At 53.3% G+C, this 24,407-nt stretch overlaps 1 protein-coding gene across 1 annotated transcript in view; it reads right to left on the reverse strand.

The window, feature by feature from the left end:
- Positions 1-21,990, reverse strand: part of CIB4 (calcium and integrin binding family member 4) — a 48,008-nt gene extending 26,018 nt beyond the window's left edge. Inside the window, exons 1-2 of the mRNA XM_078057435.1 lie at positions 21,936-21,990; positions 15,438-15,597 (exon numbers count right to left, since the gene is read on the reverse strand). Coding sequence (XP_077913561.1) covers positions 15,438-15,597; positions 21,936-21,943 — 168 coding nt within the window. The 5' untranslated portion in view covers positions 21,944-21,990. The remainder of the gene's footprint in view (positions 1-15,437; positions 15,598-21,935) is intronic.
- Between the last annotated feature and the right edge of the window lie 2,417 nt (positions 21,991-24,407).

A 24,407-nucleotide genomic window follows, 5' to 3' on the forward strand; every position in this document is an offset into this window, starting at 1 on the left:
AGGATGTATATCTTTGCCTCAAGACAACAATTTCTCTTTTATCAACAATCTAAGCAACAGCAGTTGCTGTATTTTGCCCCTCACTTTGCATCAACGGATATAAACTGAAAGGGGCTCGCCCCCCAGCCCAGGGGTGGGGCTACGCTCCCTCTGTGATGCTCGGTGAGTCTTTAAATATCACAAAGTCCAAACCGAAGTCTCTCAAAGGTCCTGTATCCTTCCAGTTCCTGATATTTTGGATTATTGGCATTTTGAATCCCCCAACTTCCTTTCCTGCACTTTCCCCTTTATTGTCCCAACCACAGCAGGCTGCCCTTGACTGCCTAGGGCCCAGCCAGCAACAGCTCATCATTACTCACGCATTCATTAAGCGCCTACTAGGGACCCAGACCTCTAGGCACCTCAACTCATCCCCATTTTCCCTTGGACCCCAGGGGGAAACCGGTGCTCGTTAAATATTTACCGCGTGTCACGTGCTGCGCCATTCTCGTTCACGCGTGTGACCCCATCTATTCTTTACAACAACCCACACGGTAGATATCAGTCAGTTCATTGTATAGATAAACAGAACCCAGGAGCTGAGAGGTTAAAGAACTTAACCAAGTAAAGAGGAAGAGCGGCAACTTGATCCCAGGTCTGTCTGACCCTCAAACCTGAGCTCTTGCCATGGAGTGTGTCCCAGGAAGACGCAACATCAAAATGGGAAAAAATGTGCACAGAGGTGTCATACTCCTGGGCCAGCAGGCGGATCCAGGCTGAGCTCCAAGCTACATGTTATGACTGGTGCTGATGGCAGCTCATGAAGGAGCAAGGGGAGCAGTGGAAAATGTCCTAGGAATCCTGGCATTGGGGGTCAGGGGTGGGGGGCAGTGGTGATGGCAGGATGAAACGATGCTGGGTCACAGCAGGTGTGTGGAGCTCTGCACCTGGGTCCACAGCAACTCCTGACCTCAGGATGGCACCAGGCAGACAGCAGGAGGAGACCCCGGGGCTAGGGCTGCCGCCTCTCAGCAGGAAATGCCAAGGGAGTGCTCACACGGGACCCTCCTCAAGGATGGAGAAAATGGATGGGACACCAACACACGCCTATGGAAAAACCTCCTGCAAAGTTTTTATGTCAACTTGGAGAGAGGTCTTAAGGGCTCTATCTTTTATCATCAGCTTGGCTTAGGGATATTTAGGAGCCCAGGTTTTACATTTATTTTGTGCTTTTCCCCCCCTTGAGGCATAAATGTTTTTCCGTGTTGCTACATAGGCAGTATAATTATCACCTTAATGGCTGCGTAGTTCAAATTCCCAAAGTGGACGGCCCTATCTCTCTCATGCCTCCAAGGGGAACCTGGAAATCTAAACTAAGAAAATAATTTCCTAAAAGGAAGAAAATAATACACGAGGATGTTTATTGCAAAATTATTTATAGTAGCAAAAAAAAAAAAAAAAAAAATCCCAAACTGGGAACAATGGTAATGTCCTTCCATGGAGAGGGTGGTTTAGTAAATCAGAACTCAATGCAATTATGCAACCATTAAAATGATAATTACACGGACTATGTAACAACACCGAAAAAACATATTTGCGCCTAATGGGAGAAAAAGCACAAAATAAAATTGTATCTCTGTATGTCTACAGTGATGTAAAACGAAGTGTGCCCAGGGGAAGAAGCTTACAAAAGAAATGACAATTTCTGTCAGGGTGGCTGGATGCCAAGGGGATCAGTTTTTTAGAAAATGTATTTGAATGCTGATATACCATTTTAACAATAAATAAAGAGCGAGTTAAAAAAGAAAACTGCACTTCCGAGACATTTTGCTAAGAGTGCATACAAACTCTCCTTCCCAGAGGCTTGGGAAGCAGGGGCTTTTGCTTCTCTTTTCGGCTTCCTTCTCTGCAGGGCGAGGGCTGGGCCCCAGGCAAAGCTGGACTCAGCTCTCAGACCCCGTGAGGAGCTGGTGGATGCTTTCCTGCCCGGCCAGCAAGGAAGCACCGATGGGAATGGAAGTTCAGCAGAAGAAGCCTGCAGTTCATCTCGCGGTGTCTGTCTCTGTCTCTCCAGATGCATTCCAAAGTATAAAGCCACGGGTTGATAACGAGCAAGTAGTGAGCATGTTTCCTGAAATTTCGACCGGATTATAACAGTGTTGTCGGCTTCCTTGTGCTATTGCCTTGGTCTCACTGTCTTGGTCTGCATGACGGGGAGAGCACCGTGGTCCCGGCCTCCCTGGCCCCTCGGGGTCCCTGCTGGCTCAGAGGCCTGAGGAGGGGGGCACCTGCGGATAGAGGTGGGGTCCCCTCAACTGCCTGGCCCTGTTGGGCAGCCTCCCCTCCCCTCGGGGATTCTCCCTATTCCCGGAGGCCTTCGGCCCAGAACGGAGAGCGCAGCAGCTTATGCGGACAAGGGACTGACCGGTCCCTGATGCAAAGCTGCCCACCAGCTGTTCTCCCTGATTGCCCCCCTGAAAATGGGGGGCACTTGAGTCCTGGGGCACTCATGGGGTGCTGGCCAAAGGAGGGGCTCTGGGTCAACAGGGGCCAGCGAGCAGGAGGAAGTAGGTGCCTCCAGCCATCTCCAATCTTTGTCACCGGAGAACTGGTGTCTGGGTCTAGACGTTTGCTTCAGTTCCCCTCGGCATGGGGTTGGCCTGCTGGTCACACTTCCCTCTGACATCTGGCTTCAGGCAGAAAGAGAGAGGAGGACGACCCCTCTCCTGGCTGGAGCTCTGGACGCAGGGACATTCAGGGGATGGAAGGACATCGATCATCTCTGTTTCAATGTCCTGGGCAGGTGGGCCACCGCTGCCTGAGGCCTGATCCCCCCGCACTGCACTCTGGCCAGCTTACTCTGGGATGCTTCCAGGGACAAGTGGCTTGCTCTCTGAATGAGCCTGCTCTGGCTTCTAAGAGTGCTATCTGTTTAGGAATTTTAACCCGATCCAATTGCTCCAAATCCTCCTCCACCTGCCAGCAAATACATGAAAAGGGTTATATCCTCTGGAGTCTTTCTTCAGGTGGAACACACGCAGGAAGTCTGCTTCTCCCTCTGACCCTCCCCCCTCTCAGGCTCTCTCTCTATCTCATTCTCTCTCTCAAATAAATAAATAAAATCTTTAAAAAAAAAAAAATTGGGGCGCCTGGGTGGCTCAGTTGGTTAAGCGACTGCCTTCAGTTCAGGTGGAACACATCCATTTCTTAGCTGCCTTCCTGAAGGTGGGGTTTGGGGTCCCTCCAGCAGCCTGGTGGCTATCCAGGGACGCTGCCCCCCTCCCTCTCAGCCCCTGCTGTGAGGTCAGAGGGGCAAAGCCACTGCCTCTCTCCAGAAGCTCTTCCTCTATGAAGGCTGCCTGAGATCCTCTTCAGACCATTCTAGCATCTTCACATCCCCTCCTCTCATCCAGTCTTCATAAAACCCTCCGAGGTAGGCACGGCTGCTCTCATTAGGTTCATTGTTCAGGTGGGGAAAACCAAAGCCTTCCACAAACCGCAAACCCCGGTCCAGGACTTTGAGCAACAAGCCTGTCAGCCTGGGAGACTTGCGGGCAGAGTCCTGGGGGGCTGGTCCAGTGCCTGGCACATGGAGGGGCCTGTGGCTTCCTTAGGGGCTGTGGTTGGGCCCGTGCTGGGCCTGGCCTGTCCCTCCGCACCTGGGTGACTGTGTCCCCGACCCCAGCTGTGTGGAGCCGCAGTGGCCCACAGCTCCGGGCCGGCCGCACAGCACCAACCTCCACACTGCGGCGTCTGCCACTGGGAAGCCCTCCCGAGCTGTGGGGCATCTTGTCCCTGTGGAGGCGGCAGCAGGCCCGAGGCCTGCGGAGCGTCGAAAATCCTGGGAACAGAGCCCCGGCCAGCCTGGCCAGCACCTCATTAGGAGGCCCAAAGTTGGGGGGGGGCATTTCAGGAACAATGTTGTTTATGTTTCTATTTTTAAACAAGTCTGAGGTCTCTGGGGGCACAAATGAAGTTATCAGAAAAGACGTGAGTGGAATAAAGCCTCCAGCCAGCAGGCTGAGAAGGGCCCTCGGGACCAGGCGTCTTGAAAAGCTGAGATGGGGTTTGTTTATCTTAGACTCTGTGACACAGGCCTGGGACCAGGGTGCCAGACAAACATGTCCCCAAGCCCTCCACAGCCTGTTCCCTTGGGTGCCGCCAGGGAACTTGGGCGCAAGCAGTGCTTTGAAAATGGTCCCATCAGTGTCCTCTGCAGCAGGGTGAGAGCACCCTCCACCTCTGGAAGGAAGTCCGGATTCACTTCTCACCTCGGCCTCGTGAATGGTTTTCGCAGGGGCAGAGAGCCCAGTGGGGCGAGTGCCCGCATGGCGCCCAGTCCCAGCCCTCGCCCTGCCAGACGGCCCTCCCACCTGCCCGGGTTCCTAGTCTCTCACCCGGCAGTGGGGCTGGCCGCTCCTGCCTCGACTCTCAGATGCCTGTCACAGGGAGAGGCGGTGAGGTGATGTGCCACCTGGGGAGGGCCAGAGCACACGTCTCACTGGATCCTGACACAGCCCTGACGCGGCTCTGAGAAGGGGACTTGTGGTTCCCGTCTTGAAGGTAAGGAAGCCGAGGCTCTGAGGGTTTGAGCGACTTGCTTAAGCGTTCAGACCCGGGCCTGCCTGGTCTGCGATGCCAGACTGCCTCTCAAGTGCTCTCAAGGGTGATACGTATGTCTGCTCTTGGGAGCTCTGGGAGAAATCATGAATGATGGCCAGAGCCAATTAAAGGCCCGAGTGGCTTTGGCTGCATGAGAAATACCTTCCAGAGGTGAGAAGTGTGGGAAGAGGCAAGGGGAGCAGGACGTGGGGGCAACAGTCCTGGTTTGATGCGGATCTGACCCAAGACCAGAGCAGTAACTACTTCCCAGGGTCAGTGAGATGTGACACATGAAGTGGCAGGGGGCCGCTCGCACTCTGCACAGGAAACAGAACACCTCCCCCGGGTTGCCCCCGGATGACGAGGGTTTGAACAAACCTCACCCGGGTGAGCAGTGGGGAGTGCTACACCTGACCCCCTTCCAGAGAGAGGCACGGAGGCAGCTCTGCAGCATGTTGCATCAGGATGCACTGGGGGAGGGGCTTCCCGTGGCCACACCCTCACAGGCCCCTCCTCCTCCCGCAGCACCGCCCCCCCCTCGCTTAGCACCCCGGGGGTCACCCACGCCTTGCCCTGGGATCCAGATAGAAAGTTGAGGCCAGGGTGCCTGGGTGGCTCAGACGGTTAAGCGTCTGCCTTCGGCTCAGGTCATGATCCCAGGGTCCTGGGATCGAGTCCCGCATCGGGCTCCCTGCTCCTTGGGAGCCTGCTTCTCCCTCTGCTTCTCTCTCTCTCTCTCTCTCTGTCTCTCATGAATAAATAAATAAAATCTTAAAAAAAAAAAAAAAAAAGAAACGCTGAACTGTTTAAAAAAAAAAAAAAAGAAAGTTGAGGCCAAAGTTGACCCAAGTCCGGTCAGTCAGCAGAGGGAAAAGCTACAAGTGGGAGCCCAGAGCCCTTCCCCACCTTCCAGGCTATCCTAACCACTTGTGTGGGAGGCCTGATCATACCCATTTGGAAGATCAGGACACTGAGGACCCAAGGTGAGCAAGGACATGTGCTCAAGGCCACCGGTGTCAGCCCTGCGACCCACCCACGCTGGGGGCCAGAGCCGTCTCTCTCTTGCTGACTGCTCACCCGCAGCAGAGCCGGCTTCCCACATCACTGAGCTTTTTCTGAAACCAGCCACTTCTTAATTCTTTGGCTGAATGTCTAAATACGGATTTTTGCCAATTCTGAGCCCTGCTAACTGATGAAGTTGTCAGAAAAAGATCTAATGATGCTTGAAAATGCAGGGAGTGAGCCAGCTGCCAAATTGCCCTCCCAGCTCTGACTCTGCCCGTGGGAGTCGGGACCCTCCCCCTAGGAGGAGGGGGGAGTCAGCGCTGAGCTGGAGACTGGGCCCTTCATCAGCTGTGTGACTGTGGACCGGTTGCTTAACCCCTTTGCTCCCCTGCTTCCCAGCTGTGAGTGAGGATAACTCCCTCCTCGCAGTTACCCTGAGGATTCGATGAGATGAAGTGTGCATGGCATCCTGGCACAGTGCCTGGCACAGCCCGGATTTCGGGGCAGGCGGGGAGGGTGGGGCAGGGGAGCCAGCTGGCCCGAACTCTGCCAAATGGACCCCAGGCTCCTGCGGGGAGGCACTGGGTCTCTGATCAGCACCCAGTATTTATCTGGGGAGGGGGTGCTTGAGAGTCAGCTTCTCTCCAACGAGATGAAAGGCTCAGAGTGACCTCATGGCCTGGGAGGTGGGGCCTCTGGGTGGGAGCCTGGGAGGCTAGGCTGGGGTGCTCACAGGCCAGGGCTGCCCCTTTGTTCTCTCTTCTTTCTCAGTGGAGTATTGGTCCCACTCGGGAGTCTGGGCACTAGGGGTGGGACATGGCTTGGGGACTTGGGATTCAGGCAATTCCCAGCCCTGCCACGGGAGCCTGAGATGCTGGGCTCTGGGAGGGGCCCTGACGAAATGAGCTGGGCCTCGATGCGGGCCTCCCCAGTATACAAAACACACATGTGTGATCTGTCGCCAAGGGAGGGTTGGGGAGGGCATCTCAGCTAGAGATGGGAAAAGCCATTCCTCCCTCGGTCGCCCACTATCCAGGCCACCAGCTCCTTCCCATCCTCCTTCCTCCTGCCACGCACGCGCCCAGACACATGCACGGTGATCTGCTTGGGGACCCTGATTTCATCTGCCCCCAGAAGATGGAGAAGAAAGAACAGAAGTATTTTCGCGATTGTGTGGCCTTGGGTGGAGCTTTGAACTTCCCATAGACTCAGTTCCCTCATCTGTAGAATGGGGCTGTACCGCTGTGCTTTACAGACCCGCTGTGAGAATCAAATGCGGCAGAACACGCAAAGGGGTCATGACCACAAAGCACGTGACTCATGGCAGTGGACATTTGGGGCTGGAAAGCAGAATTGCTATAACCATCCAATCCACTTCCTTTGTTAGCAAGCCTGGGAGAACATCTGAGGGGGAGGGAGGGCCCAGGGCAGTGGCCTAAATACAGCCTGGGGATTACCACTGGGTCCAGCTGTCCTGGCCTGGGCAGGGGGTGATCAGACACCGCGTCTTGCATGCAGCCTTCCCCCCGTGCTCCCGGCTCTGCCCTCCGGCTGAGTACGTGTGCTCAGAGGACTGCCCTGAGGTGAAGGTTAGGAGCGGGCAGGCGAGCTCCTCACCAGGGAGCGAACTTCAACAGGAGCTTCCTCCGACGTGGTGGGAGCTCAGAAGGTGAGCCATGGAAACAGGCTAGTCTGGAGCAGGAGACCTTGGCTCCACCTCTGACTGGCCCTGCGACCTTGCACATGCAGTCTGTGGGCCTCAGTTTCTTCAGCTGTAAAGGCCTGTCCATCCTTGGGAGGTGCCGTGAGGTGGTAGCCACGCAAAGGCTCTGATAAAGTTGATCAAAAAGATGTACCAGGAAGACTCCCAGAGTCCAGGCACTGCCTTCCCAGCCTCCCCCGATCTCTTCTCGGTTGGATGGGCAGATGCAAAGTCTCTCCAGAGGCATGCCATCTGCCGTGGAAAAGGGGCTCGGGAACCCACAGGCCTCTGGGACCCCCTTCCAGCCCTCTGAAAGACGAAGCAGGATGGTCATTTATAGTAGCAGAGTTTTCACTAGACGAACTGCCTCCCCTCCTTGACCCTCTGCTTCCCCAGCTGTCACTTCAGATAAAAACTCAGCCGGCCAAGGCTGCTGGGAGAGTTGACCTGCAGGCATTTCTGAGCTGAGCCCCAGCCCTGGACCAGCTGCAGGACAGCACTAGGGAGGTCCTTCTGGGGCCCTCGGGGAGTGGTGCCTAGACTTGCCTGGCTACCCCAGCAGCCATTCAGCACCCTAAGAAGTGGGGAGGAGACGCTGACAGAGATGACCAAGTGTCTTGGGCTGGGTCTCTCCAGGTAGCACTACGTTCCCCCCCTCCCCCACAGGTAGCCTGGATGTGCCCGTCTGGGGTGCAGCATTTGTCATAGGGGTCAAGGATCTGAGCTCTGCAAAGCCCCTATGGTTTGTGATTCTCCTGTATGTTCTTTACCCAGAATTCCATGAGAAAGGAAGCCCCTGAGATCTCACTCAGTGCACAACGCATGGTAAATAATAACTGCTTCGAGGGTAAAGAGATGAGAACTAGGTGTGAGAACCCTGTTCATCAGGCTGAGTCCACAATGTGTCAGCTGTGGAGATTTCTCCCTGGTAATGAAATCAACTGGACAAGGAGTGTCATTTGCCAGGGGTCCTTGGGGCGGGCGGGGCTCCCAGAGTAGCCTGGCTCAGCTGGAGGGTGATATGGGGACAGGAAGGGGAATGATCCGCACAGGAGCTCTGAGGACACCAGCCGAGGGGAGCATTCACGAGGCGGGGAGTGGGGAGCGGGATAGTTCTGGGGGCAGCTGCTGCATGTGGCATATTCTGAGACGGCGACAGTGAGGAGAGGCTGTTTTCATGATGCTTTACTGAACGTCGGGAATGCAGGTGTTATTCCTGGGTGAAGATGACGGATTGAACACTTGCATCTATTTTCACTCTCTCTGACACCCACTACAACTACAGTAAAGGGAGTTTTTAGAGGCATCACCCACAAAAAAACAGAGAGAACTCGATAGAACAGCAGTGCTCTGACACACGCGGGGAGCGGTAACTGACGGGGCAGACAGGAGAGAGCCCGACCCTGAGCCCACAGGGAGCAAAGTTGGTTAGCAGCCTTTTCTACGTCCCAGGATCCTTGAAAGATTCTGGAACTGGAAGCACCTGGATGCCCTGAAAATACATAGAGGTCGGAAAAGGAGGATTGATTAAAAGTGTTGAAAGCTTTGGAGTTCTAGTCCCCTCCGCTGGACGCTGGGTGGCTGGCCCTCCCCAGCCCTTCCTTGCGCCAGATTAGAAGGTTGTTCTCTGGAGAATCTAAAAGACACTTTCTGCGTTGGGGGGGGGGTGGGTGTCAGCCACATTGAGAACTGGAGATTAAATAAATATACAAGCGCTGAAGTCTAAGACTCCAGCAGCCCTCCTTTCAGAACTTTCCTCCCAACCTCTCTAGGGAGACCTCAAGAAATGGTCCCCCCACCACCCCTGCTCCCTCTCCAGGGTAGCTCCTAGTCAAAAGCCTACCCAGGAACTCTAGCTTTGACACAGCTCTTTAGCAACCACCCCCTACTCTCCACTATAAGCAGACGATTACCAGATAGCCAGGGAAGACCACTGACACGGAAGATGGAGACCCAAACAAGCCGGGGGTGGGGGGAGGTGGTGGGGGGTAGGCACCATGGAGAAAAGATCGGATAAGACATTGCATTAGGAATAAGAAAATACTATTTTAAAACAGAAGGGGGGAAAGGAGCCCTTGGAAATTAAAAGCATAACGGTAGAAGTGAAAAACTAAATTAAGTTTGTAGATAAAGTTGAGAAAAGCTCCTAGAAAGAAGAGCAAAGAGATGAAGATGAAAAATAAGAGAGAGGAGATAAAAAGTAAAGGGCCGATCCCTGATGTACAACAGCAGGATATTAGAGTTCCCAGAAGGAGAGAACAAAGAAGACATAAGGGCGAGAGTTATCAAAGAAAACAATCCATGGAAACATCCTAGTCCTGAATGACAGTTTCCAGACTGAGCGGGTCCTCTGCGTGCCCTTACATTGGGAGAAGGACCCACACCACCTCACATCATTGGGACTTTCAGAATCCTGGGGCCAAAGAGAAGAGCCTGCAAGTTCCCAGGAAGAAAAAAAATCGAGTTACAAAAAAAGGTCAGGAAACAGAAAGGCTTTGAACTTCTCAGTAACAACAGTGAAAGCTGAAATGCACCTGAGCTCTGCTTTCCCAACGAGAGGGAAAATGACAACCAGCTGATAGGTCAGTTCCATGTAAACTCTCCATCAAGTACAAGGGGAGAATAAAGACATTATCAGCCATGTAAGGTGTATGGAAGGTGGCAAGACTTTTACCTCCGTGCACCCTTTATCAGGAAGCTACTAAAGGATGCGCTCCACCAAGACAAGGGAGTACGCGGAGAGAGGAAGACAGGGAATGAAGATCCAAGGGAGAAGTGACCAGAAGCTAGGACAGCATGGACCAGGCTTGGAGGGTCACCCGGCTCTGACTAGAGTGGCTCTGAAGTCTCCAAGAGAAATTTCTCCAAGAAAGTGGGATGTACAGAAAACATCTCAGTTCTGAAAGCCTTTAATTAGAGGAGATTTTTAGGTGATCAGCAGAGGTTTGGTGTCAACTTAATGATAAGTACACAGAAAACTAAGCAAAAACAATGATTACATCCAGTGAAGATGACAACAGAAAACGTGCAGACAGAGAAAAGTAACCATAGTTTACTTCCCGGCTCAGCTCCGAGTAGCATATGTAGTCATCATAACGTAAACACTGAATACCGATCTAACCGAAATACTTATATACCTGTACTGGGAGTGATGTGGGGGATGGGAGTCATGTGGGGGAGGGAAGAGCTAAACCTCTTCTCTAGGGGGAGGTCAAAGGCTGAGATATTAAGAAGGGGCCATACAAGAGCACTCTCCAGAGATCTGAAGGCAAGAACCAAGAAGCAGCTAAGAGCTGCAAATGGTTTCTTTCCAGAGAAGGGAAATGAGGGTGACCCCCAGAGGGCAACTTGACTCTTGGCATGCATAGATAATTTTGATTTAAAATCTAAAAAAAAAAAAAAAGAAAAACACACTTAAATAAAAAAATACATTCCCATCCCTGCCCCTGCTACTCTGGTAATTTCTCAAAAGCCTGAATAAACATGAGGACTCTTGATTTGCTGAAAGCCTTGCGAGTGGGTTCTTTGCAAGCTATTCTAAGCAGCTAGGCCCAGCCTGTCAGCAGGTATCAGAAAGGTTCAGAAAAACTGGGGACTGGTAGAAACCAAGGATGTGGAGCTGAAACCTCAGGAGCCTCCTGATACCTCAGGCAGGTTCCCTAACCTCTCTGTGCTTACAGAGTTGATGCTGGGGGAAATGTAGTAGAGGCCAGGCTGTGCACATACCACCTGCCCTCAGGAACCCCGGAGGGGGAGCTGGGGAGAGGCCAGAGCAGCGTGTTGGCCCATCCTGTGTTGTGTTCGAGCCTCCATCCCACCAGCTCTGAGACCTTGGGATTTCCCCCAAGTCCTACCACCCGCCGTCCTGGGCCCGGAAACCAGAAACCCAGGTCACACTGTACCACTACTCATCCAAGTTTACAGAAAGCAAGATCATTATTTACAAGAACAGAAACATTGAGCTAATTTGCTTTTAAATACACCAAAGAAAGCCACAAAGAGAAAACAGAAACTTCTGAGTGAAAAAGGACCACTGTGTCCCCATCTTCAGGTTTTTCCCACTGCTCTCTGCTGCCCAGGCCATTCTCCTGCCTTGTTCTCTGCTGACGAGCAGACCCTTCCCAATATTAACCAACCCATTTTTCCACCAGTGAATCCAAGTTAAGAAACAGGACTTTCTTCCCAGACCACTCAAACCCCTGAGCCAAGTTACAGCCGTACCCAAAGCTCCCTGGGGCCCAATTCTCACAGCCTTTTCCAGAGATGTGTTCTGGGCAGTGTGAGTCACGCAGCTCCCATCATTGGGCCCACAGAGGACGCAACAGGGACACTCGAGCCCCCACACCCCCAGCAAGTCTCTCCTTGCTCATTTCAGGAAGCAAGCTTCTCCCTTCGACCAAGACTGGAAAGACACGGAGGGAAATTTAGTCCTAGATCTAAAGCCCCAAAAGCTAGTCTGAGGACCAGGGATGATCAGTGACAAAGTGCTTAATGACTGGTAGCAAAAGTCCAAAAATGACAAGAGGAGATGTGTATGGAAGGAACTGTTCTTGTGCCTGGGATTAGATCCTTCTTATATTTTTGCTCTAAAATGAACATTTTTAAAAGATGAAATGATGGTGATTGTGGATCACATCGTTTTTAAATGTCCTTACTTGGCAAAATTGGAAAGTTGGCATCTCTAGCTAGTTCTTCCTCAAAAAAAGAAAAAAAAATTATTTTGGAAATTTTACTGGACTATGAAAAGTCCAAAGTCCGGGACATACCATGGTCGCCAACACAAAAGAGAGTGAGAACGAGTCCCAGGGCCAGAACCACAGGCTCAGGCAGTGAAGAGGGTACCAAGCATGGGGTTCGGTCTCTTGTTCATACCTAAGTGTGTGCTAGAACATCCCAGCTAAATGCTTGTCGGCCCGCTTCATGCCCCACAGTGACAGGGAGCTCGTGCCCTCTGCACACACCTCTGCCGATTAGGAAGTGCTTCCTCATACTGTCAAGAAACCTGCGTCCTCGGACCCAGGGCTACACCTGGGAGCACCTAGAACCAGGTCTCACACCTGCAGGAAAACAGGCTCCATGCGGCACCCCTCCCACCCCATCTTCTTTGCATGGGGTCTATTTGCTTCCTCCCACCCTGAATCATTCCTCTTGTGAAGTGACTTGCTTAAGATCACATGGCTAGCAAGTGAGTTCTAACCCAGCCCTTCTGCTCCTGGCCCAGTGTCCTGTCCCCTCGTTCTCTAGATGTGGCTCAGTGTCCTAAATTCATGAGATGGTTCTGGCTGTTCAGAACCAGTTGGAAAAAGAACAAAGAAACCAAAATGGGAAGGGGAAAAAAAAAAAAAAGCAACGTACAAAAAAGTCAATGTGATCCCAATAAACACTTAATAGATATATCTGCTTAGAAAAAATTAAGGAGGGAAATAAGGCAAATTGATCGTGATGATCATCCCTTGAGGTGGGCTGCCTACCAGTTTTTATTGTTTATTGCTTTTCTGTGTTTTCCTACAATGATCTGGTTTTTAGTTGTGCAATAGAGTAGAATAAAGGCCATTTAGAAGGATGAAATAAGTAAAATCAAAAGTAGGCTTGTCCTAAGACCCCATCTCCGTTCCCAGACACTGTCCAGTGAAGCACTTGGGGGTCCAGCCCTCCAGAGGTGGCCCAGGTTGGTGCTCCCCATGGGCAGGGGCTGCCTGCACCCCCTCCCACAGCCCTCCCGCCAACCCACGGTGGCTCTTCCCCCGCACTTGCTCGGCGCGGATACACTGTTTACCGACAGGGATTCAGGCTTAGATGGAGAGATCACAGGTGGAGTGATGGAGCTGGGCCCTGACCCAGCCCTCTGATGCTAGTCCAGTGCTTGCTCCTCGGGGGCTCAGAACAGAGACCCCAGACCTGACTAGGGTGTTCTGGGGCTGTGCAGAGTGCTGGCCCACGCGTCCCCCAGCACCCTCCACGCCGACCCTCCAGGGCAGGTCTTTGCCAGGCGCTGCCCTTGTTCGTCCAGGGCACCTTGCAGACCTAGGCATGCTGTCAGCACCAAGCCAAGCCCTGATCAGAGGTGGAGCCCTGGTTAGAAGTGGGGTCACGGGGCCTGAGCAGGGTGTTTCCCTCCCGGGCTTCAGTTTTCTGATGGGTAAAAGCAGGGCAGAGAGCATTTGGCAGTGAGGAGGCTGGGTGGTCTCTGAGTCTCTTGCCAGGCTTCACATTGGGATATTCTGGGACTACCCAGTGATACTGTCCCCCACCTGGGGAACGGAGGCCAGAAGCTTTCCATTCGGGCTGCCCCTCAGCTCTGGCCCCTGAGTGGATAGTCTAGTTCTGAGACACCCCCCCCAACAGCCAGCACGTGTGAGGGGTGGGGATGTGGAGGTGTGCCTGGGTGGGCCTGGGTGGGTGTGTGTGTGAGTAGGGGGTACCAGGAGGACGGGCTCCCCATTTTGTGTCTGGCACAGGCACATTCTCCAATTACCTCACCTTTATGAGTATCGTGCTCCTTTCCTCTCCGAGACCCCAGCTCCCAGCTGCCCCGTCCCCCTCCCCCTCCACACCCCTTCTTATTCCTTTGTCTTCTCTGTTCCTGCCTCCATCTCAAGTACCTAGTTCTTTGCTCTTTCTCTGTCTCTGCCCAAAACAAGGTCCGTAGCCCGAGTTGAATGCGTGCCCCTTCACCTGTGTGATCTCTCCCTTAAGACCTTCTTCCCACTCCCCGCCCCACCCGAGCCCTCAGCCCTCTGCCAAGAGGTGCCCACAACTCGCAGGCCCATCTTGTTCCAGACAGAAGTGAAGATGGCCTCTCGTTGCACAATTGACAAATTCAAACTATTTTTCCTCTGAGATCAGGATGAAACATCGGGAAGCCTGACACCACCATGGTTTGTTAACCTGACGTCGGCCTCTCTGGGCGCTACACACATTTTAATTACAAATCTTAGAAGTGATTGGGGAGCCCTTTTATGGTGCACCTCCGGGCTCTTCTAGGTGCTTTGGGGGAAGGGCAGGGCCTTTTCACAGCAGGAACAAAAAACTCAAGACGGTCCTTAAAAGTTGGGAATGGGGGTGGGGGTCACTGACAGCTCATGTCAGCACAGCCTGTGGGGTGCAGGGAGCCTTGGGGAGCACATGGAAACAACTCCCAGCCACCCCCACCACTCCGCCCATTGCACAGGTGGGGAGACTGAGACGCAGGTTTGTACGAGGACTCTGCTCTAGCAAGGGCAGGGTGTGTGTGTGTGTGTGTATGTATACTGGGTCTATGGGTTATGAGATTTGGCCCAGGAAAGTGGGGAAATCCAGGAGGAGATAGGAATATTTGGCCCACCTCTCTCATCTATCAGGCTCTAGGTCAGGGAGGATTGGCTCAATTGAAGGGGAGAGGATAAGGGGGACAAGGACAGAAATGCACGTGTCCTTTCCTGTGGTCATACCTGGAGATGGAAGGAGGCAGATTGGGACGACAGTCCCTGGGCTCCTAGGCCTGCTCCTGGCTTCTCAGGGAAGAAACTGAGAAGGTTCTCAGTCCTTCTAGAAAAACCCTTGTCCACTGAAGCAGCCTGAGCAGAAAAGGGTTGAGGAGGGGGCTGGGCAGACAGACTGGGGTAGCACCCTGGCTTCCCCAAGGCCTGAATGGGGAATCCCGACCTTCCCACTTATCTGGCTTGGGGCATAAAGGATAGCAAAGAGAGCTGGCTGGTGCAGGGTCCTGGGGGGGGCAGGTCGAGTAAATGGTCAGCAGGAAGCTGGTGGGGGGCCATAACTGAGGCTCAAAAGGGAATCACAGGCAGACCCTGGAGGATCAGCCAGCAGGGCAGGTGGGAGCCTCAACAAGGCCCGCCCCCTTCCCCATGAGACCTGGAGCAAGTCGCATTGTCTCCGTGCACTTTGGTCCCTCACCTGAGAAATGGTGACAGTCATCACGCCTGTCCTGCCTCCGGGACTGATGCAAGGATAGAGTGAGGCCAGATGCGTGTGAGAAGTGCTGGGAAACCATGCCCTGCTGGGCCCTACGCCTGGGGGTCCACCAGCCCCTCCAGAGAGGCTGCCACCAGACGCCCCCACAGCCAGAGTGCCCACCCCTCCCCCAGTGTCCTCGACCCCTCCATGGACCCCAGTGGCATGCCCCGCCCTGCCCCCATGCTGCACTCACCCTCAGGGCTGGCAGGGAGCTGACCTGGTCTGTGGTCAGTGTTGCCTCCTTGTAGTACTTCCCAGGGGGACAGAGCTTCAGGAAGGTGTCATGGATGCTAAGAAGAGAGCCATAGTGAGCTGGGGATGGCAGACCGCGCGCCCCTCTCCTGCCGGCCCATCTGGAGGAAGGGGACTTACGATTGAGTGACATAGTAAAGGCAGTTAGACATCAGTCCACCCTTCTAGAAACATCCTTGAGGACTCCGGTGTGCCCAGCCCACTTTGTGGGGGGGAAGGGGGGTGCAAAGATGAGCCGGGCGTGAGGGAAAGTACATGAGTGTGCTCCATAGCATGGGATATACTCCACAAGTGTTGGTTCTAGAATGTCAGAGCTGGAAGGGACATCTGTGGTCGCTCAGTCCAGTCCCTCACTTACAGATGGAGAAGCCAGCAGGCCCTTGGGGAAGCCAGCGTGCCACCCAGGCCATCTGCCCAGCCCCGCCCTTGGCCCGGAGAAAAGAGGTCACACGGTGGGTGTGGCTGAGCCAGGGTTAGAGCCCAGCCCCCAGGCCGTCTCCTCAGGCCGCAGGACTAAGCAGCCCGCCTCAGCTCCCTGCGATCGACGTCTCTACTGTAGGCCCACACCGTCCCGCAGGCTTTGTTTGTGAGGGACAGACAGAGGGCGAGGTGGCTGTGTGGCCGCGCAGGGGGAGAGGGCAGGACCACGGGGAGATAACCCCCATCACTGGCTCTGGGCTGACTCATGAGAAGGGCCTGAAAACAGGAGGCAGAATGGCGCATGGCTGTTCATGAGGGACAGGCTCCCTCGGCCTTGTAAGGGGCCCTGGACCATCACCAGAGACTCTTCTGACAAGTTTGGGGGGGAGCCGAAAAGCGGGGTATGGAGTACGTGAGGGGAAACGTTCTCCAGGCAAGTATGGGGGGCACTGAAGAGCACAGAGGAGGAAAGGCAGGCCATCATCCCTGGAGGGTCCAGTGGCCCATGAGGGGAGGGGGCAGCAGGAAGGGGCCGCAGAAGCAGCACGCCCCAGTCAAAAGGAGTATTTGATCACTGTCATCGTTAGAATTGCTGGCCTGAGGAGAGAAAAAGCAGACTGACTTTCAGTAAGTTGTACTAATTTTTAAGACTTCTCTGGGGCCCTGCACAGACTGCTCCCCTGGTCCCACCCGGGTTCCCCACCGGGAGTGGCCTGCCGCGAGCTGTCAACGCTCGTGGACATTTTTCACGGAACTGCATGACAGGAAAGAGCCATTATCTCTCCTTCACAGATGAAACTGGGGCTCAAGGAGGTAAAATAACGCTTAAGGTCACACCGTGGTGCGTGTTAAATCCAGACACCGAAGCTCTTTTCCCCAGAGCCCGGAGAAGGGGGGTGTCAGAAGCACTGCTGGAGGAAAGGGGTGACGGCCACGGCCACCCCTTCCTCTCATTTACCAAGTGTCTGTGCTGAGTGCACTCAAGCACATTTTCTCGTTGATTTTTCCCACATTCCTGTGGGACAGGGGCAGGGGTGATCATTTCTAAAGAATGGTAAACTGAGGCTCAGGAAGTTTAAGGGGTGTGCCCAAGTTCATACGGCTTGAGAGAGAGTGGGGGCTGCACCCCACACCCGGTTCTTCAGACTGTGCTGCTCACCCCTAAAGGATCCCCCCCCCGACCCAGGTGCGAATCTCTCGGCCGTGCCTCCCCAGAGAGCTTTCTGGGGAGGGGTGCTGTGGGGAGGGCCTGGCCTGGATTTCATGCCTTCCCAAGCCGCCGAGTGGGTGGGCTGCCCGCAGATGAATCGTGGCTGCATCTCGGCTGCCACAAAATGTTCTCCTCCTCCAAATATGGATCAGCCGGCTCTAAATGGAACTCTGAATTAATCACTAATGGACTCAAGAGTCAAAGCCATTTGAAAAACTCACACATTCAGCCTGCCAGAAATCAAGGAGCCCGTGCAGTGGCTCCCTCCCAGACACGGGGAGGGGCTGTCTGAGGGCTCAGAGGCCCCGAGACAGGGGAGACCAGCCCCGCAGCTCACACTCTGTGGGACCTTGGACCTGCCACATCCCTTCTTGTGCCTCAGTTGCCCTTCTGTAAAATGACTCAGTGACCCCCCCCCCCCCGCTCCCTCCAGGTCAGGCCTCCTATGGCTATTTGTATACCCTTCTCTGCACCCTTGCCTCTGAGGCCCTATTTAGTGATATTCAACTGGGTCCCACGTTAGAAACATGTGGGGAGCCTGTGAAAGCACCCGTATCCACCCCTAGAGACTCTCATTCAAGGCCAGGGTTGGGGCAGGACCTCTACGTTCTGTGAGCTTCCACGTTCCTCTCTTGCAGGCAGGACTGAGAACACAGGTCCCGTGCAGCCTCCGTTTCTCCTCCTTTCTCCCGGGCTCAGCTCCTGGGCCCATGGGGTCAGTAGTCCTTTGCCCTACAGGACAGCCTGCAGTCATTTTATAAATAGCCCTATCTTTAGCCTGAAAAGGTAGCTTTTATGATCTGCTCCTTTCAAGCTGTGTGGCTTGGATAAACCACTTCATTTCTCTGAGCCAGTTTCCTCATTTGCAGAAAAAGAGATAATAAAAGCATGAAAATAACAGCTAGCCCCTGGTCAGCACTGACCCACGTGCCCGGTGCTGTTCTGACCCCTGACGTGCATTTAATCATTTAATTGTCCTAATAACAACCATGTGAGGTTAGGTTCCAGTACTTTCATATCAGGGTTTTTATAAGTGTGGGAACAGGCTCAGCAAAGAAATGCATCCATGGTCACACAACTACAAGGAGCAGAGCTGAGCCTCCAACCCAGCCCCTCGGCTTCCGGGAAGCCAGCTCGTAACCATGCTGCCCGCTGACCTTGACCCAGTGGTAGGTGCTCCAGGAGGGCCAGGCGCTAATGGCCAGGACAAGGCCTGGAGGCTGGGAAATGTTGGGACCTCAGGGGTGCTAAGAGGAAAGAGAGGCCCTCATGTCCGGGTCAGCCTGTGTGGGGGCTAGGGGCAAAGCTTCAGGCTCCCCAAGCAGACTCCCACGCAGCCCACAATCGTGACGGAGCAGCCCCTGAGTGACACCGAGCAGGGCAAGTGGCTCAGACTGAGTTGGGCCAACCTGGGCTCCAACCCCGGAGGTCTAAAGGAAGCCACAGGTGCCCTCCTGCGCTCAGGCCCCAGACGTGGAGTCTGCGGCCACGGCTGAAGATAAGGACCTGGAAGGGCCTGTGCGCTGAGCCCAAAGAGACATCTGGAAGTCAGGGGCTTCTCGGGGAACAATTGGATCAGAAGTCAGGGAGGGCTGACTTGGAGTTGAGGCCGAAAGGGACAAGCTGTGAAAGAAAATCCCCACCGGCTAGAAATTGAGGGTGGACAGACCCCTTCTGGGAGAGCCCGGCCAAGGCAGCCCCAAGACCAGAGTGTGTCACATGTGGTCTGCCCCTCCCGCTGTGTGTCATCTGCAGATCTGGTGACCAGGCCTTTGTGTCCTCTGCACGGCACAGATAAGAAGGTGGGAAAGTAAAAAAAAAAGGTGAGAAAGTATTAGATGAGGGCAGAGCCACCCTCATCCAGAGGTTACTTGTGTCTGTCAGTCTCTTGGATCCTTTTCTCAGCTGGACCGATCTCTCCAACTGCACCGTCATCCAGGCTGTATGTCTTTGTCACATTAATAGGAAAATCACCACGCGTCTTCGGAGGCCACATAGGACAATTGTCCAAAAGGGACTGGGGTTAGGTCTAGCCCCACTGGGCCACTTTCTCTCCCGAGAAAGGGAGATGGTGGAAAGGGCTGGTGGGGCAAGAGAAGGAAAGGATGCGTGCCATCAGCTCCCTCAGCTGCTGCAGCTGCCACTGGGTGGGCGTTTCGGCGCTGCCCTTCACCTTGCAGACAATGCAGCCATGCTAACGCCGACGTGGGCAGAACCCCGGGCCCCTCCAAGAAGCTAACCTATGCTCAGCGTGCATGTGTGTGTGTCCTTCCACACATACTCTCGTGTGTGTGTGTGTGCGCGCGTGCACGCATGTAGAATCTTCTGTTTTACAAAAACAGAAGCATCCTGAATATACGAGTCTAGCTTACCAAAGTATCACCATTTACTTACTCGTGGTAATAGAGCACATCCTCCAAAAGCTTCCTCAGACGAGTTGCGTAAGAGGTCATTTTTAAAAGTAATTTGCATGTCAAAAAAATAGTTACTTCACTTTCACTCTTGATTACTAGTTTAACTGTGACTTCATTCTAGATTGGAATTTTTTCCTTATAATTTTGAAGGCCTTTAGCCACTGTCTTCCAAGTCCCAAACCATTCTGATCCTGGTCCTCTATAGGTCTTTTGTTTTTGTTTTTGTTTTCTCTATGGAAGCTTTTTGCCTCTTCTCATTATCTCTGGTGTTCTGAAATGTTATGATGACATGATTTAATGCAGGGTTTTAAATGTTCTCTTCAAATATCTAGTGTCCCTCAGCTTCCAATTCATACCTAACAAGTGAGGCTCGCAAAAGCCGACCAGGAGCTCACCCCTGCCTGTCATTGGGCCTGGTGGTCCTGAGGGAAGAGCCTGTCTGCTCAGCTCTGTCCAGCTGAGTGCCTGTCTTCTGCTGGGCCGGGCAAGGGGTGCCGGGGGGCTGGTGGGGCAAGAGAAGGAATCACATAAGACTTTCAATCCCCCTTTCTGGACCTGGACGGAGCACTCATACACCGTGCCGTTCATGCCCTCTGCGATCCCATGAGGAGGGCTGAGAGTCTGCAGCCCTCACACTGCATGACGCTTGTCTTCGGTCCAGAGCCTTCCCTGCTGGACGGGAACCTGCATGACGACGGGCACGTGGACTACTCCCCGTTATGCTCCCAGGGCCCTCACGGTGTCGGACCCATGGCAGGCTCTGAAGAGAGGCTTGGAGAGGGAGCCAGGGCTTAGAGCACATCCAAGTTTACCCAACCAGGCCTCAGACCTGCTTCCTAAGTCCTTTCTTCCCTCCCCCCATGTCCCCAAGAGGCCCCATCCACGTCTGTGATTCTGTGAGGCAATCCTGCCTCGGAGCCCCTGGTGGCTTGACGCCTGAGGTTTCGCTCAACTCCCATTGGGCCCTGGAGTCCTGGCGTTGGGCTCTCCTGGTGGGGAGGTCTGTCTCTGCCTGCCGGTCTCACCTCCAAGGTTCCCCAGTGCTGAGTGGGGCCCACACTCAGGGACCAGCATGAGACCGTACCAGGACGAGAGCTCAGCTCAAGGGGAGGGAAAGGGGCCCTTCGACTCACCACAGGATCTCATTTCTGGTCAGGAAGGTCAGGGCCTACAACAAACCACAGAGAGGTGACCTGCCCACTCCATCCGGTCCTGCCCTGGCCCCCTGGGGAGGGGGGGGTTTCAGGGACCTGGGGAGGAGAAGCCCATGCTTTTATCCTACAGCTGGCAAAACAGAAGTACCCAGCCCTCGGGCCCCCAGTGGTGGTTGAGGAACAAACCCCAGGCTCTGACAGCCTTGGGAAGGAGCATTTGTCACGGAGCTAGAGAGAGGATTGAAGTGAAGACTACAACCCTGGGCTCTGGAGCCGGAGACAAATGGGGGAGGAGGCCTCGGAGGAGCGGTCTGCCTCACCTGGATGCAGGTTTGGCAAAGGCAACAGCTACCGCTCTCCAGTCTCAGGCAAGAGCTTCCCCGTTCATCCCACCTGCCTCCAGAAGCTTCCCCCACCTCTGCCCAGAACATCCTGCCTCATCTACCCACCTGGTATTCTTCCAAGTCCTCCCAGTGCATCTGGTGCCTCAAACACTGCCCCATGCCAACCCCACCCTTCTCTCCGCCTGCAGTAGAACTTCAGCCCCAAGGGCTCAGCAGGAGAGGTGACCAGGTGATCCAGTTGCTATGGTGGCCCACATTCCACCTTCTGCCCATTCTACTTGAGCCTGTGAGTGAGCAAAGGAGCAGATTCTTTTGGTTCCCAAGGCTAATAGACGTCCTCCCTCTACACACAAACAGCAACCAGAAAGGCAACCCAATAGCAGGGTTGAGAGTCATACTGTTGGCTCACGAGTCACTCTGGCTGGGTTCAAATCCCAGATCTGCCACACGCTGACATGTGACCTTGGGCAAGTTACTCAGCCTCTCTGGATCTTAATTTCCTCATCTGTAAAATGAAGGTGATAGTTGTGGGATTGCTGCAAGGATTATTTGAGTAATACAAGTAACAGTGTTGGCACATTGTAGGTGCTCGGTAATGTTAGTTAACTATTAGAACCACAGCCCAAATACTGGGCCAGGTGTGGGGACACAGTGATGAATAAGCACAGACTCTGACCACAAGAAGTGACCAAAAGAGCACAGAAAAGGGCGTTCCACCCCATCGACCAGGGTCCCTGCAGGAACAGAGGGCACACTCAAATCAGGATAACTTGAAGAAGGTCTAATAACCCACAATGGCAAGGTCAGGGTGTGGGGAAACCACACAGGAGAGCAGAATCTGGGCCAGTAACCACAGAGCTGCTACCAGTCCCGGCCCAACACACACGGACTACATACCCCAGCATCACTCTCTCTTCTTCCTCTGCGCTCCCGGGAGGACGAGGAACAGGGTAGAGAGTGAATCTGGAAAGACGGAGAAGACCAGCACGAGCCATCAATTCTACAGGCCAGGAGGGTCCTCCCCAAACCATGTCCCCTGTCCCTGCCTCCAGGATGGTCTGCACGTCCGCCCTCACGCTGTCCTAGGTAAACATCCCCAGGGGCTTTCTGATAGAGTGAATTTATATCTCTGGAAATGCAACTGCTCATTTTTCTTCATCTGTCCTCCATGGAGACAGAGCCTGACGGAAGAAACCCAGGAGCCCTCAGTCCTTCATTCACTTGGGGACAGAGGTGGGGTAGCCATAGTGTGCCAAGTACTTGGCTTGACCCTGGGGGAGCTGAGTGAATGGTTTCAGCCCTCAAGGAACAGAGACTCGCCACACACACACACACCAGGGGAGATTGAGCAGATGTCAGCAGAGAGGTAATAGTACAGAATTATGGGTACTTATAAGTGGAAACACCGCTGGGCAGGAAGTCTTCGTGGAGGTGGTAGCATTTATGTGATTGTTACAATGTCATGGTTAAGAACATAGGCAGGCTGCCTCAACTTGGGCAAGTCATGAAACTGTTCTAAGCCTCAATTCCCTCATCTGTAAAATGGGAACAATAAGTCCCCACTTTATAGAATTATTGCAAGGATACAATTAAATAATAGCTATAGAAACATGCTATAGAAAACTCTTACTTAGCGAGACACCTGCCACATAGTGAGTGTTCAGCCAAGGGTAAATAATATTATTACTTTTAAAAGTTGGGCCTGGGGGAAAAGAGGAGGATTTTTTTAGCAGGCAATGTCCATAATTAAATCCCATCCTCTGGTAAGCCCTTTGAGCTCCTACTCTCATTGACTCGAGCAGCTTCTCTCTGCCGGGTGTGTGTGTGAGGTGGGCAGGGGATGGCTCCTTCACCCTGGGGAAGGCGGACACAGGTGCGGTCCCGCGATGCTGTGGGGTCACTCAGCTAGCCAGCCGGCAAGTGGGGGTCCGCAGCGCGAGGCGGGAGGCCGGCGAGCCGGAGGATCACCCCCTGAAAGGCTGCCTCTTTCTCAAGCCTGGCTCAGTCCCCCCGAGAGAGCAAGTTGCAAGCGTCAAGCGTGGCAGGGGCTGGTGTGTCCTTTAACACCTGGTTGACACTTGCTAAAAGGAGAAAAACAAACTCGAGAACAGCCCTGGGGCTCAGAGCTTTAGCTACTTATTCGACAACTATGTATCGAGCTCGGCTGTGGGGATCATGAATAAGACAGGCCCTGCCTGCAAGGCACCAGACGCACAGAGGAAAAACACCATCCCCTAGATAGTGATGAGCACGGGAAGACATAAAGCAAGGATGGGGGGGCAGGGGGGTGTTGGAGAGGCTCTCTGGGGAGGCACCCTCTGAGCAGAGTCCTGAGTGACAGAGAGAGGTGAGCCAGTCCAGAGCGGTTTTCCAGGCCTATGAGGCACGGCGTCTAGCTAGAATTAAAGAACATTTTGGTTTTTGTTCTATTTGTTTACATGGTACATTCCAGTTTGAAAATGATGCATTTTTGCCATTTATAACTGTGATATAAAGTTTCCTTTATAAATATATTTAATTAAAAGAAATAAGAGCCCATTTAAAGAAAAATATTAAATAAATAATCATACGGGTGGTAAAAGAACATGCCAGAAATCACAAAGGTCTTCTCTGTGTCTGTCTGTCTGTCTCTCTCTCTCTCACACACACACACACACACATACATACATAACCAACATTTGCAAACTCTGCTACCCTCCTCTCTCCTTTCCTTTTCACCCCCCAAGCCCTCCCTAAAACGCTGCACATCCTTAACCCCACGCAGGCTCGGCCATGTCTTCCTAGAGACGCTTTTCACTGGTTCCCACAAATAACAACAGAAACAGTAATATCACCTTACATTTGCATATCCCTCTGTAATTCCAAAATGCTTTTCTATGTAGCATCTCATTTGCCCAAGAAATAAAAGCCTATGCTCTTAAAAAAAAAAAAAAAAAAAAAAAGGAAGAAAATTCCCCCAAACTGATCCTGCCTTCAGTACACTAATCAACCATCATCCCCACCCGCCTCCAGCCTGTTGAATCTCAGACTCCTCTCCAACAGGAGTTTTGAAAGGGGTGTGATTGAACAGAGAGCAGGCCCAGGCCCACCCAGGCAGTTCTGTGTCCTTCCTCTCCAAGGTCTGCCCCTGCACGAACCCTCTGAACCCTCCAAGGGGAACGGAACACATTCTTTGCAAAATTTCTGTCACCTTGCAGTGAACGCTGCAGACTATTAAAACGGCAACCCCTGGTCTGACCTTGATTTAGATGTCTCTTAAAATCCAAAAGGGGCTGAAAAGGAAACTGTATCCACAATATATAAAGAACTCTTACAACTCAACAATAAAAAGACAAATAACCAACTTAAAAGTGGGCAAAGGATCTGAAT

Source organism: Halichoerus grypus, chromosome 10 (genome assembly GCF_964656455.1).
Source record: "Halichoerus grypus chromosome 10, mHalGry1.hap1.1, whole genome shotgun sequence".
NCBI classification, from domain to species: Eukaryota; Metazoa; Chordata; class Mammalia; order Carnivora; family Phocidae; genus Halichoerus; species Halichoerus grypus.